The sequence below is a fragment of the Miniopterus schreibersii genome, assembly GCF_964146895.1.
Source record: "Miniopterus schreibersii genome assembly, chromosome: 2".
Classification (NCBI taxonomy): Eukaryota; Metazoa; Chordata; class Mammalia; order Chiroptera; family Miniopteridae; genus Miniopterus; species Miniopterus schreibersii.
In genome coordinates this window covers 168,587,946-168,601,228 of record NC_138102.1, presented here as the reverse complement: position 1 = coordinate 168,601,228, position 13,283 = coordinate 168,587,946, and the positions used below count along the sequence as shown (strand labels likewise).

The following is a 13,283-nucleotide window of genomic DNA, read 5'->3' as shown; positions in this document are numbered from 1 at the left end:
CGGGGTTCGATTCCCGGTCAGGGCACATGCCCGGGTTGCAACCTAGGCAGCTGATCAATGGCTCTCTCATCATTGATGTTTCTCTCTCTCTCTCCTTCTCCTTTCCTCTCTCTAAAGTCAATAAAAATATTTTTTTTAAAAAGAAAAGAAAAAAAGAAATCTTGAGCTGGAAGAGAATCCAGAAAGGACCAGAGGTCTAGAGTATTCCAGGCAAATGAGTATCTGCTCTAGCTCCAATAGGCTCCAGGGAAAGGTAACTGTGGCTTCTCTTTGGCAGTCATCGCAGGACTCACCCTCAATAGTCCAGCAGCTGCAACTCTGCTCAGATCTTCCTACTGCAATTCTGGTTTATTTCAAGTCCTGCCCATTAAGTCTTTCATGATAGCTCTTTTTGGTGGATCTCTTCCCTATGACTGCTACACACATTTAATATCTGTACCATCTGTCGATACTTGGTTGAATTCAGTTTATACACGGTTGTCTTATATACACTAGCAAGACCATAAGTTGACTGCACTTTACATTTCTCCCATAGCACTTAACACAGTACCAGTTCTGGTAGAACATAGTAGTCACTTGATAAATATTGGGTGGAAGGAAGGGCAGATGAAAGGATAGATGGATAGATGGAAGGATGGATGGATGGCTAGATGGACAAATTGATAGCAATTAACAAATGAGTAAACTATTAACTAGTCTCTAAATAACCCATACGATCAGGTTATTTCCTTAGCTAACATAAGGAAATCTGTTTAAAGGCCAGACCATGCCATATACCTTGTTTGTAACCCAGCACCTAACTATGCTGATCACATAGTAGGTTCTCTATAAATACTTCCTGAACTAACTAAATTTCCATTAGGCTGAGCTAGAATGTTGACTGCTCCCCCACCAGCCACATAGCACTCAGTTTGGGCAGGAAGGCAAATCTCCCATGAGGAGCAGAGGTCTGGCCATCATCCCAGACACAGCTGAGCAGCCCCTACCTTGTCAGGAAGGCAGGTGATCGTGGTGCAGCCACAGTCATTGGTGATGACTGAAGACAGGTACCCCAGAGGGCAGCTCACCGTGGAGTTGACACAGTTGCAAGCACACTCATACTCATCACAGCACTGGGTCTCCCGAAGGGTCGGTGTCCGGTGTGGGGGGCAGGAGGGCGGGGACTCCCTTCTGCACTCCTCCTTCCTGCAGGCTGAGGAGCAGTACAAGGTGACACCCTGGTCCTGCCACACTGAGCATTGAAATCAGCCATGGTTTGTAAGTCTTCAGCTACTAAATAAGGACCCAAGGAACTTTAGACCCAGACTATTAAATCAGAATTGCACATGAGCCCAGTTCAGGGGCTGCGGGGATTCAATCATCCCCAAAAGAAGTTAGTCTGCAGAAAAATAAGAACATTAATCCAAAGGAGAAATGTGAAGCTAGAAATTTTAACGGAGAAGTGAAGGCTGTTCGATCCCCATTCTACCACCTCCCCATGCACATTTGGAAGGGTAGGGCCCTTCCAGCTCTTCAATCTCAGAGAGGGCAGATGTAGAATCTCTAAGACCCAGGCAGCCTGGGCACACCATGAGCAAGTAAGCATTTTTATATGCTGGTAGCTTATGTGATCCTATCCCCACTTTGGTACCTAGGACAATATCCTACAGTTTTAGGTCCTCTAACAAGGTTGAATGAAAGAATGATGACAGTCAGTCAAACCCACAACATCATTTTATAAATGCTAAATCCCATCCTGTGTCCTTCGCCTCTTCACAACCTCCTTCAAATTCAAGGTTCTCTCCCCTCGCCCTGAGGTCTTCCACCTAGGACCTCGAGAAAGATTCTCAATGAACAGGACGAGGTCTCCGCTTGACTTCAAGTGGGCATTCTCGGTAGCTAAGTACAGAGTTCAGTCTCTTGACATGTCTTACGTTAGTCCCGCCCTATACTTAAATTGTTGTATTTGGTGATTAAATGTATAAACATACAAAGCAGGGGGACCTATACATTTGTTTGGGAATAAGACCTAATGATGGGGACAAACCAAGGAAACATTCCCTCCCCTCACCGGTGTATGGCAGGAAGGGAGTAAATAGAGATTGGGTCTGGAGACGTCTTCATCTCAGACTCCACCGCCTCTTAATATAGCCCAGTAGGGATGTGACTGCAGCTGTGTCCACACCCAGGACCCCTGCATGCAGCCAGGAGGATTCTTAGAAGATTCAATCCAGAGATCACCTTAACCCCTCTGTTCCAGACATGCCCCAACCCCAGCATCACCTAACTAGAATACAGGACTCCTTCCCCAGGCCAGGAAGGAGTGGCCACAACACCACCTCCCTGTCCACAGAGGCTTTACCGCAGGTGAAGTTGGGTCTGCACTCGCCAGGATTGGTCAGTGTCAGCTGGAGGCCACCTTCACAGTGAGGCGTAGGGGGCAGGTCACAGCTCACCACGTCACACACTAAGGGACAGGAAAAAGAGGCATCCACTCAGAGTTCAGCAAGGCTACTCTAGTATCACCTGTGAGTGGCACCCTACATTCCTGCTCATGCAGACTTCTGTTTTAGGTAGATGGTGATAACAAGGGAGAGGGAGAGATACAGATAGAGGTAGAGCGGGAGAGGGGAGATAGATAGATAGATGATAGGTAGGTAGGTAGATAGATGATTGATAGAAAGATGATAGGTGATTGACAGATATATGATAAGCTCATATTGATTATGACTGTCATCTGCTAGGACTTTCAGATCACAGCCAAGTCCCTTGAACCCACTGGGCCTCCATTTCATCTTCTGCAAACTGGGGACACTACTTCATAGAGTCAGTCTAAGGATGTTGTGAAATAATGAAGGCAGCGTGCCTGGCACATTGTAGAAGCTTAAAATGTCTACGAAATGAGAGGCTTGAATGAAATGATCCCCCAGCTCTGCCTACTGTTAACAGTCTCAGACCCGTTTCACACAAGCTGTTCTCAAGTCGGATGTCCCTCCCCATAGGATTGCTACTTGCCCCTGACCAACTTCATCAGCATAAATAAATTTCTTAGATCATTTCATTCTTTTGTAGATCTTTACCCTTTCCCTCCATCTATTTGTTCACCCCTTAAGATCTGCATCACTGCAAATTCTACAAGTCTGTGCTTCATGCCTTCATCCAAACAGTGAACAAGCACACTGGATGGGTCAGGGGCGAGGCATCGCAGGTTTCCTGCCTCGTTACCCATAATTCCATCAGCTCTGGATTCATTTACTTATATCCTTACTCAGCCCACTATTCACTCTGCAGTTTGCAAGCCAATAATGAAGCCCTTTGACAAATAACTTGCTGAAATCAAGGTGCCCTGTGTGTGGCCTCTGCATCTAAGATCCGCAGAAGGAAAAGGAAAATGGGCTAGTGTGGCACAACTTTCCCTTCAGTCAATTTCTGTGCACCTCCCCCCAGCAGTGATTACCCCATTCTTTTTTTTAATGCTTTTAAATCTGACTTTTAATGATTCACTGCAGAATTTCTCTAGGTAGCAAATCCTATTTTTTAGAGGTCACTCTTTCTATTTTTTGAAAAATCCAGTCAGCCCTTACCCACCTCCTTTTGCACACCCTGTGCCTGAGACCATGAGCTCCTCACAGCACCCACACCCTTCACCCCTTCACCTGGGGCTGGGTCCTGGGCCCTGGAGAATGCCCAGGGTGGGACACATACCACACTCATACACCGGGCAGCACTGGTCTGCGTTCTGGCGGAGGCGGGCCACTTCACACGGGCCACACGTGGGAACTGGAAAAGAATGCCCCAGAAGTCAGAGCAACAAATTGTAGTATAAATTGTAGTACAGCCTGGAGCAAGATCTAAAATATTGCAGACTCTCAAAGAAGGTGAAGAGAGTAGCCCAAGGACATATATGCATAGCCCATGGACACAAACAACAGAGAGGTGAAGGCCAGGGGAGGGGTGGTGGGGGCGAGTAGAGGTGGGCAAGGGGGGGATGGGAGATATCTGTAATAGTGTCAACAATTATATATATCAGACTCTCATCCACTGGAACTAGCACAGGCCCTACAGGAGAGACCACAAGGTATCAGGCCATGGTACCACTGACGAATGAGGCTCCCCTGTGTGTCCTGTTGACCCCTTGAATGTGCCCTCCAGGACACTCTAATCTGAGGGCCAAGGTGGGTCAAGAGGGCAGGGTTAACCTCTCAGAGCAGCTGCCCCAGGTTCAGAACAATGGGAACCCCAGCTCCGAGAGGTCAGGAAGGGTGGGCTGGCCTGGGAAACGCAGGAAGGGCCAAGGAAATCCACATTTGGATCTGGTGGCTGCAGGACCTGGAGGGAGCCCTTCTTCCTCCAGGAGCCCGAGGGTGGAGGAGCTCACCTCTGGCCGTGGGGCAGGGATGCTCCGTGCAGTTGACCTTCCGCCCACTGAGGCACGTGCAGATCTGGCAGGGCTGGTGGTCCGGGACCCAGGTCTCCAGGAACTGAGGGAAACGAGGTTCAGAAGGGGCCCAGGACACTAGGGCAGAAAGCCCTGGAGCACATGGCAGTCAGTTCCCCCTCCCTCACTGCCAGTGTGTGGTGAGGGTATTTTTATTATTATCCCCACTTGTCAAAGGAGGAAGCTGAGGCACTTGCAGTCCCAGGGTTGCAGCAGCAGAGGTAGGATTTGAACCTGAATCCATCCTTTTAACACTGTGCTCTGCCACCTCCCAGTAATAATTAGCATTAGAGATGTTCAAGATATTTTTCCTAGGGACTTTATATTTATTCACTTTATGTTCCTTATCATAATCCTATCAGTCAAGTACTATTATTACCTATATGTACAGATGATGAAATTGAGGCACAGGGAAGGAACAGGACCACGTGGCACACCCAGGATTTGAACCTGGCATTCTGGCCCCAGACACCATGTGCTCTACACCTGCCTCACCAGCAGGTCTCACTGCAGGGGTTGTGGGAGTGACAGGCACTGAATACACATGGTCACAGCGCCCAGATGGCTGACAGTCAACTTGAGGAAAAAAGACTCATGCGTGAAAAGTTACATGAGAAAAATGAAACGTGATACATCCACACCGTGGAATACTACTCAGCAATAAAAACAAACTATCAGAGCACACAACACACAAGAATGGGCCTCAACGGTGTCACGCTGGGTGAAAAAAAAAAACAGGCCAAAGAGTAGTATTTACTACATGGTTCCATATATATGAAATTCCAGAAAATGTAAACAAACCTATAGTGACAGAAAGCAGGCTCATGGTTGCCTGAGGACTGGAGATGGGGGTCAGGGGATGTATTAAAAAGGGGCACAAGGAAACCTTTGGGGGTGATGAAAATGTCCATTGTCCTGGTTGTGATGGTGGTTTTACAGAGGTGCACATGTGTCAAAGCTCATCAAATTGTACACTTTACTAGGTGCTGCTTACTACAGGTAAACTATATCTCAATAAAATGAAATGAAATTTTATTTTTAAAAATGAAAAATAAAAAGGTCACACGAGGGCAAAAGGAGAGTAGTTAGTTCACTAGGGTGGGGTGCTCAGAGAGGCCTCCTGAAGGTGCGCCTGGGAAGGGGGGAGGAGCCTGGGCAGGGGACGGGGAGATTCCAGTGGGAACAGAGGGAAGAATCCTTGTGGGCCGGTGGACAATTGTCGAGGCCTTCTCCGCCCGCTTGAGGAGACTGAGCTTAACCTGGTGGGCAAGGGGCAGCCCTGAAGCTTTGTAAGCAGGACCCTGACTCCCAGAGAGAATGTTAAATATGGGCCGACGTGGTGAGAGCAGCAGGATGAGGAAGGGAGGGACTAGGAAACCAAAAAAGAGGCTGCAGGGGCTGCTCTTCCAGTGTTTCTGCAAAGAACTGGGAAGACCTGGGGAGGGGCCCAGGATGCCACCCAAGAGGTTGGAGCAAAGAGGCTGGGCAGAGAGGCAGAGTGGGGGGCATGTCACATATCCTCAGGCCTCTCAGTGATGCCAAGAAACTGGCAAATGTGGTGGGGGGGGATCTGTATTCTGACTTTTAAATAGCAAAGTGGTAAGATGAGAAAGGAGAGGGTCTCAGTTTTTGAGGGGTTTTTTTCTCTCTCTTTTAAAGAAGACTTTTTAAAGAGCCTCTTTTTTGTGGACTTCAGATATCTAAATTTAAGAATAAATACAACCTTACAACTATCCTGAGAGTGGGTAACGCCACAATAGATGACCAAAAGCAGGAGTTAAACCTCTTCTTCCAGGGATTTTTATTTTCCCAGGAGGCCTCATTAAAGCCTCCGAGACAGGAGACAGAGTCCATGGCCCCTAATTCTAAGCTTCTAAAAACCACCTGCGGCCAGCTGTGCAGGGGCACAACCTGCCTGGTTATACAACAAGTAGGCCAGCAGGTGGCGCTCCTGCATCAGCACAGGCCAACTCCAGACAGCCCTGTCTCACCCATCAGGTTCCAGGGCCACAGAGTGACAATTACTGGGACAGGAGAACAGGTATGAGAGCTAGCTGGAGTTGAAGATTAAATCGAGATGACAAAAGAGCGGCCTACAGAGAATAGGGCAAGGGAAGATAGAAGTCTTCAAAGCCCAGAGAAAGATACAAATCCACAGCTGAGAATTTAAGAGGAGATGCAAGTGAAATGTGTAGGTTATGGAACACCAGGGACCAGGGAGAAAGGGAGGCTCCAGGTGCTAGGCTCCTGGGGTGATGGAGGCAGTTCTTGCTGAGCTGAGCTGAGCTGAGCTGAAGCAGTATTTGCCCAGTACAGCACCCCCTGCCCCCCAACATAGAGAGGGACAGCCAGGGCGGTTCTGGATCCCTTCTGAGCCGCTACAAAGGCTCACATCTTTAGAGTGCACTTTGTAAACTAAACAAGAGCTATGGAAACTGGTAAATATTTTGCCCTTCTGAAGTTACCACAAGAGATTTATACCCTGGTTTATTTCCCTGAAGAAAAAAATCCTGGGCTTTATTTTTCAGTTTTAAAAAATTCATTTAATAGAAATATTTTTCATATTAGACTTTTTGTTCTTACTCTACTTTGAAAGTAAAAGCTGCCATTGCAGGTGGCTGGATAAGATATTTGTTTTCACCGTGTAAGCTATATTTTCTGAAATAACAAAAACTGGCTGTGTTCCCTTCATAGTTTTTGCTTAACTAATTTTATGTTACTTGATTTTAAAATATATTTATAAGATGGTTTCTATGTCAAAAATATTGCACTATTTGGAAGCATTTCTGTATACCACATGAATATATATTCTGACATGTTGCACTGAAGACGAGGGAGTAGTGAAAGGGGAAATAAGGCCAGAGAGGAGTGGAGGAAAGAGGAGTAGAGACGCTAAGATAAAATTCACAAGCTTCCTGCTTTCAGCACCCTGCAGACAGCTGATGCTCACGAAGCCAGAAACATTTTGCAAACCTGAGCTGACTTCTCATCACAAGATGCCAAGGAAGAGGGTAGAGACCATATGTGCCTGCCTCTGAGAGTATCTGACCACAACCAGCAAAAGCAGCCTGAAATTACCACTGGGTGCTGGCCCCACCTGTGGATGGAGCCCACACTGGAGCCCAGAGGGGTGCGGGAGGTGTGCAAGTCAGGGGAGCAGTGTAAGGTTTTGTCAGCGCCGCTGGGGAATATTTCGGTGCAGGGAGTTACTTAAATTGGCAAGTGGAAATAATCACAGTACAGTATGACTGGGGTCCCTGTTAGTTTATCTGTTCCACAGTGAAAATAAGGGGGATCCGCTGGGATAGCGCCCAACAACAAAACAGAGCAGGTGGAGCCATGCAAGTAACAGCCTGCTGGACGCCCAGAGCCTAGCTCGGTGCCGATGGATCAGTGGCAGGGCGAGGGCCCTGTGGATGGCCTGGGGTAATGAACGGGAATGCCGGCTTGGTCACCTTGTGCCATCTGAGCCTTGGTTTCCTCCCCAGCTTGGTTGGCTAGCCTTACCATGATTCTCCCGATTGTGATTAAACATAGTGGTAAGTCACCAAACCCTCTCACTTAGCGATAAAGCCCCCTTGGTAACAACGAAGATGTTAGGTCTTGGGTTCAGCACAGGATCATAGAATACATTCTCCTTTGCTAGAAGCCAAATGCACTCCTTCCACTACTACGCTCTGTAATATCACTGTCAAGGATGAAGGACAGGACCACACACACACTCACATACGCACAGACACACTGCCCCAGGTCCGACAGACACACGTTAACTTTGAAGGGTTATGACTGCCATCCTAGGATGGGGGGGATCCTTTCAAAATGTACCAATAACTCCTAAGATGGCTAAAAGAATTAATGATTTCCAGTTAAATCAGCCCAAAAAAGACCAAGTAAAATGGCGATTTCATATATTGGAAAGAGCAAGCTCTCTGGAGTCAGACAGCTTCAAATTCTGAGTTCACCTCCCGGCTCCGCCACTTACACACTGTGTCTATCCATGGGCAAGACCCTAAGCTCTCTACACCTTCGTTTATTTGTAAAGGTTTTGTGAGTGTTTATGAGATGATGCAAGATGTCCACTGGGGTCTGTGGAACCCTAGTCCAAGGGGGTGCTGTGTGAACACGTGCACACACACACACACATGTTCACTCATCCACCACACATACAAATTCCATGGGCAAGTAAGTCTGAGATGTGAAAACCCCCTTAAATTCTTGCAATGTACCTTAGTACATTAAAAGCTCTAAAGAGTCCTGCAATAAAGAAACCCGTTTAACTTGTTTAGCTGGTGTTCTTTAAATGCTCTCGACCACAGGTAACTGTTAATATCCTGCAAAACACACCTTTGGAAAATGTTGAGATAATGAATAGGTGGTGCTTAGTACAATGCAAGGTATATAATAATATATCTTCATAATGGTAGGCATCACCATATAAAATATTCTTTTCCCATCCACTCCTGGGTTCCTATAGCATCTATTTACATGAATATAATGACAAAAATAGTAGTAATAGTAGTAGTAATGTATTAACAAAGTGTTGTTAGCACTGTGCTGTTTGATTGCACAGCTAATACACAACAGACTCAAGATATGATCCAAGATCTGATTCAAAAGCCATGTGTCATGCTGCTTCCCTGTCCTCAATGACCCCCCGAAGAGTCAACCCCTGCTGCCAGAGTTCGAAGGGGCCAGTCACTGGTGAACACTTCATCCGACTGACCCCCGACAGAAGCGCCCCGTGGGAAGCGAGAGACCAGGGCCCCTACCTGGTGCCGGACTCCATCCTCACTGACGCACTGGGTGCAGGCCTCCTCGGGGACACAGCTACCTTCCAGCATGACTTGGTGTGAGGGGCAGAAGCAGCCTTCTGAGGGATGGTCCCCACAAGAACTCGAATTGCCGTCACAGCTCCGGGGGCAGCCGAGCTCGCAGTGGCTGTACACCAGGGACGGCGGGCACGTCATTGCTGCAGATGGAGAAAGAGGTCACTCCGACGGCTCACATCGACCAGAGGGAGACGGAGGCACAGCTCATTCAGGGTGGCTGGCTGACTTGCTGGGGCAGAGATAACTAGTCTGTACCAATTTTCATTCTCCCCATCACCCAGAATACAGACTGTATTTCCCCACTTCCCTTGCAACTAAGTGTAGTCATGGGACAAAGTTTTGACCTATGAACTATTTGACCTAGGAAATGCAGACTCCTATAGCTGTCTCCAGGAATCTTTTTTAGAAAAACAACTCTGTCTGCCCTTTGTCCCTTTTCCATCCTTCCCCCATTCTGCTTCTCGGAACGTGGATGGGATAACCAGAGCTTCACCTTAAACCACGAGGAGAACCCACGCCCAAGTGAGGGCGGAACAAAAAGTTAGAATCCAGCTTGAGGCCCCCAAACAGCTGGCACCCCCTCCCTCTGGTCACCATGTGACAGAGAACTTTATTTCTCTGTTACTTGCAGACAAATGTAAGCATAACTGATTATGTGAGCCTGTGTGTCCTTAAGAAGTATCGTGGTTCTTTCTTTCGAATGCATATATATTTAATGCCTAAAATATCCTCTTAAAATGAAGTAAAGAATCCACAGCTATGAAGAGTTGCCTTGGGAGAGAAGCTACAAGGTGATTCATTCCTCCCACTCTGGCCCTGCTCAGCCCCTTCCTCATGTTCTCAGGGTGCCAAGGCAGAGAAGGTCTCCAAGGATTTAGGGTTTTCCCATGCACAATAAATAGTCAGGAGGTAGAAAAAGAAATTAGCAAGCAGAGAAGGGGCTATCGGTAACTCAGAAACTAACATTTGCCCCTTGATCTGCAGGCACATTGAAAGGAGGCAGTATCATCCGCATGCACTCAGAAACCAGAGCTCAAATGCCCTGGTGTTGTCTAGTCCAGCTGTCTCATTCTAAGATGCAGAAACAGGTGCCCATCACCAGCTAAGCTGTAACTAGGGTGCCCAAGTCCTCCAGCCCAGGTTAGAGCTGCTGACAGCTATATGATCATAAACTCTGAGACTCCAAGATGCTTATATATATTATTTTGTATTTTATTTTCCTCAAAAAAAAAAAAAAATAAAGAGTAAGGGGTTATATTAGATCATCGAGAATGTTGAAGTTCAGTGTTTTTTACACTCCAGCACCCCTTGAAGGCAGGAGCCACATCTGATTTATTTTGGTGTCCTCTACATGTTAAAAGATAAATAAATGCCAAGTCCAAATAGGGAAGCTGACCTCGAAGAGGAGATATCAACACCAGCGACCCTGTGGTATGTGTAACTAAGAAAACTCTTGGTATTCAATTGGTAAAATTCCACTCACACTCCAAACTTCTGCTCGGGCATGGCCTACTCTGGGAGTCTTTGCTAACGCTTGGTGGAAATTTAAATTCAACATGACTGATTATTCTGTACTTTGCCGATGCCCATCTGTGTCTAACACATTAAACTCACATTTGTCTGAACACTAGACATACTAATAGAAATGATAGTGCTTTCATTCATATAGAAATTCTACATTTAAATTATTTATACATCTGCCATCTTATTTGATCCTAACTGGAATCCTAGGTCATAAGAAATGTAGGATTTTGATCCTCATAACCCAGATGAAGAATCCAAGTCCCAGAGAAGCTGAGCAAGCCCACAATTAGTTGGTATTCACAATTTTTAGGGGGACTTATGGACACTCACCACAGAAATCAGTTGTCCTCCAGTTAACACAGACTCCATTGGTCCGACAGAGGTGGGCATAAGAGGCAATCACCTCACACACTTGCTCTGGGTGGCAACTGTCCTGCTGGCAGATGGCATAAAATGTGGCTGGAGCAAGGACCTTGTGGCACTCAGCAAACAATGTCGAGAGGAGGACCTGGCAGTGGGAGGTGCTGGAGACAGGGCACTCATCCTCGGGTACAGGTTGGCATGTCCTCCCTGGCTGCTGCACAGTCCATTCCTGGATGAGCCTTTTCCAGTCTGTGGTGACTGTGCCATCCCTCAGCATGAAGTCATTGGCCCCATTTTCATCACAGATCCCTAGGGAAACAAGGAAAGACAAGGATGACGGCTGTGGGTGCCAACACATTGATGCCAGAGATCTGGTCATTCTCCATCTCGCATCTGAATCTTGCAACTAGACCCAGAAATACAAGCATCCAAGCATCCCGAGAGTAGAGAAAGGAAGGTTTATAAATATAAAAGGGGAGGAGTCAAGAAGATATTCTTACCACAGAGACCATACATCTTTGAAGCAAAGGTCTTGGGGCTGAGCTGCAGCTGGAACTCATTGTTTTGTGGAGTGAATGTGAAGATGTGGCCAAGACGATTGAATCTGATCTCATACATGATGGCACCGTAGATGTTGACTTCCATGTCCCCACCCGTATAAGGGACAGAGACCAGTCTCCCATTCACCCCCACCTGCCCAAGGAAGAAAATAACTCATCAGTTGTCATAGCAATAAGGAATCCTAGAATTTCACTCCTAGCTTCCTGAAGTTACTAACAGTCTCCAGCATTCACCACACTCAACTCCAGTGTTATCCACAACACCCTGATATTTATCAGCAGTTCTTCTAAGATAAAGGACTTTTGCAGAGCTTGGCAGGAGAACAGACTATTATAATATTGTAGAGAGCCATTTACCTGCGACCTGAAAGTGCAGCGGTTGAAGTGCACCTTGAACCTTGAGTCTCTGTGCACCCCACAGGGAGGATGACCCCTTCAGGACAGGCTGGGGAAGTGGCTATTTTGCCAGCTCCTCAGCTCCTCAGTGTCTCCAGGAACATCTAACAGGACTCTTTTAAGTTTCTCTCGCTCACTCTCTCTCTTTCTTTTTTTTTTTTTGGCCCTTAGAAGCTCTTTGGAGGCCCCATCACACATCATATCATATATTAAGATGTATTCACATCTCACGATAAATGTTATTTTTGCAAAATATTATTTTTGTAAAATTTTGGAAAGCTTTTTCTCCTTTTTAATTTCAAAATTTTTGGCTATGAGTTATTCAATTAATATATGACTAGCTATGGTTTTTCAGCGATTACTGTGCATATTCAAGAATTCTTGTGAAATGAGATCTAACCTATAAGTTGTTTTCACATAATAAAATATTTATGATTCCTAAATAAAGAAGTAAAGAATTGGCATAATATAACCTTTTGTAAATATTTAACCAAACATTTATTTAAATCGGTTTTGCAGTTTTCTTTTTGAATTTTGGAGCCATACATTTTGTTGAGGCCCTAAATATTTCCAAAGGCCCTAATTTGGGCACTAAATAGTTTCCTTTGGAAAGCTAACAGGCTCGATGCATCAGGCTCATAGCACCTGCTGGGTAAACAGTACTGGTGTCAACTCCAATTTTCTACCAGTGCCAGAAACTGGCACTAACTTCACAATTGAATGCTACCTAAAGCTGGTACCAAATCTGGGCGCAGAACATGAAATCACACCAAAACAAAGGAGACGGTCATAAGCCCCTCCACGGAAGGTGAAAGCCTAAGTCCCTGACAGGAGCACCAGCTAACACTAGCTGCCACCAGGCCCAAGGTCCTGCCACTGCCTTGCCGTGGGACCCACAGAAGGCGCCTCACCTCCATGTCACTGTGGAGCTCAACTGAGAGGCCGTTATGTTTCACCTCGATGGACTTCATGCACGCTTGCCTCGCCCCGGGGCTGCATGCACTGTTATGGAGAATCACCTCCAGGTCCTGCTCCTTGTTTTGAAATAGAACATACGAACAGCTGCCAGTCAGCTTGAAATTCTGCCCATCGAAGGTCACAATGTGCCGGGTGGAGCTGCCCATGCACACACCTGCACAGGGGAGAGCAAATGGGGGATGTGACATTGTCCAAACTCCCATCCATACAAAGAGG

At 46.6% G+C, this 13,283-nt stretch overlaps 1 protein-coding gene across 1 annotated transcript in view; it reads right to left on the bottom strand.

The window, feature by feature from the left end:
• The window catches only part of VWF (von Willebrand factor), a 120,304-nt gene that overhangs the window by 21,386 nt on the left and 85,635 nt on the right, over nucleotides 1-13,283 (bottom strand). Inside the window, exons 35-42 of the mRNA XM_081127063.1 lie at nucleotides 13,001-13,221; nucleotides 11,634-11,826; nucleotides 11,101-11,442; nucleotides 9,187-9,386; nucleotides 4,358-4,460; nucleotides 3,685-3,759; nucleotides 2,342-2,446; nucleotides 987-1,192 (exon numbers count right to left, since the gene is read on the bottom strand). Of these exons, the coding sequence (XP_080983189.1) occupies nucleotides 987-1,192; nucleotides 2,342-2,446; nucleotides 3,685-3,759; nucleotides 4,358-4,460; nucleotides 9,187-9,386; nucleotides 11,101-11,442; nucleotides 11,634-11,826; nucleotides 13,001-13,221 (1,445 nt within the window). The remainder of the gene's footprint in view (nucleotides 1-986; nucleotides 1,193-2,341; nucleotides 2,447-3,684; nucleotides 3,760-4,357; nucleotides 4,461-9,186; nucleotides 9,387-11,100; nucleotides 11,443-11,633; nucleotides 11,827-13,000; nucleotides 13,222-13,283) is intronic.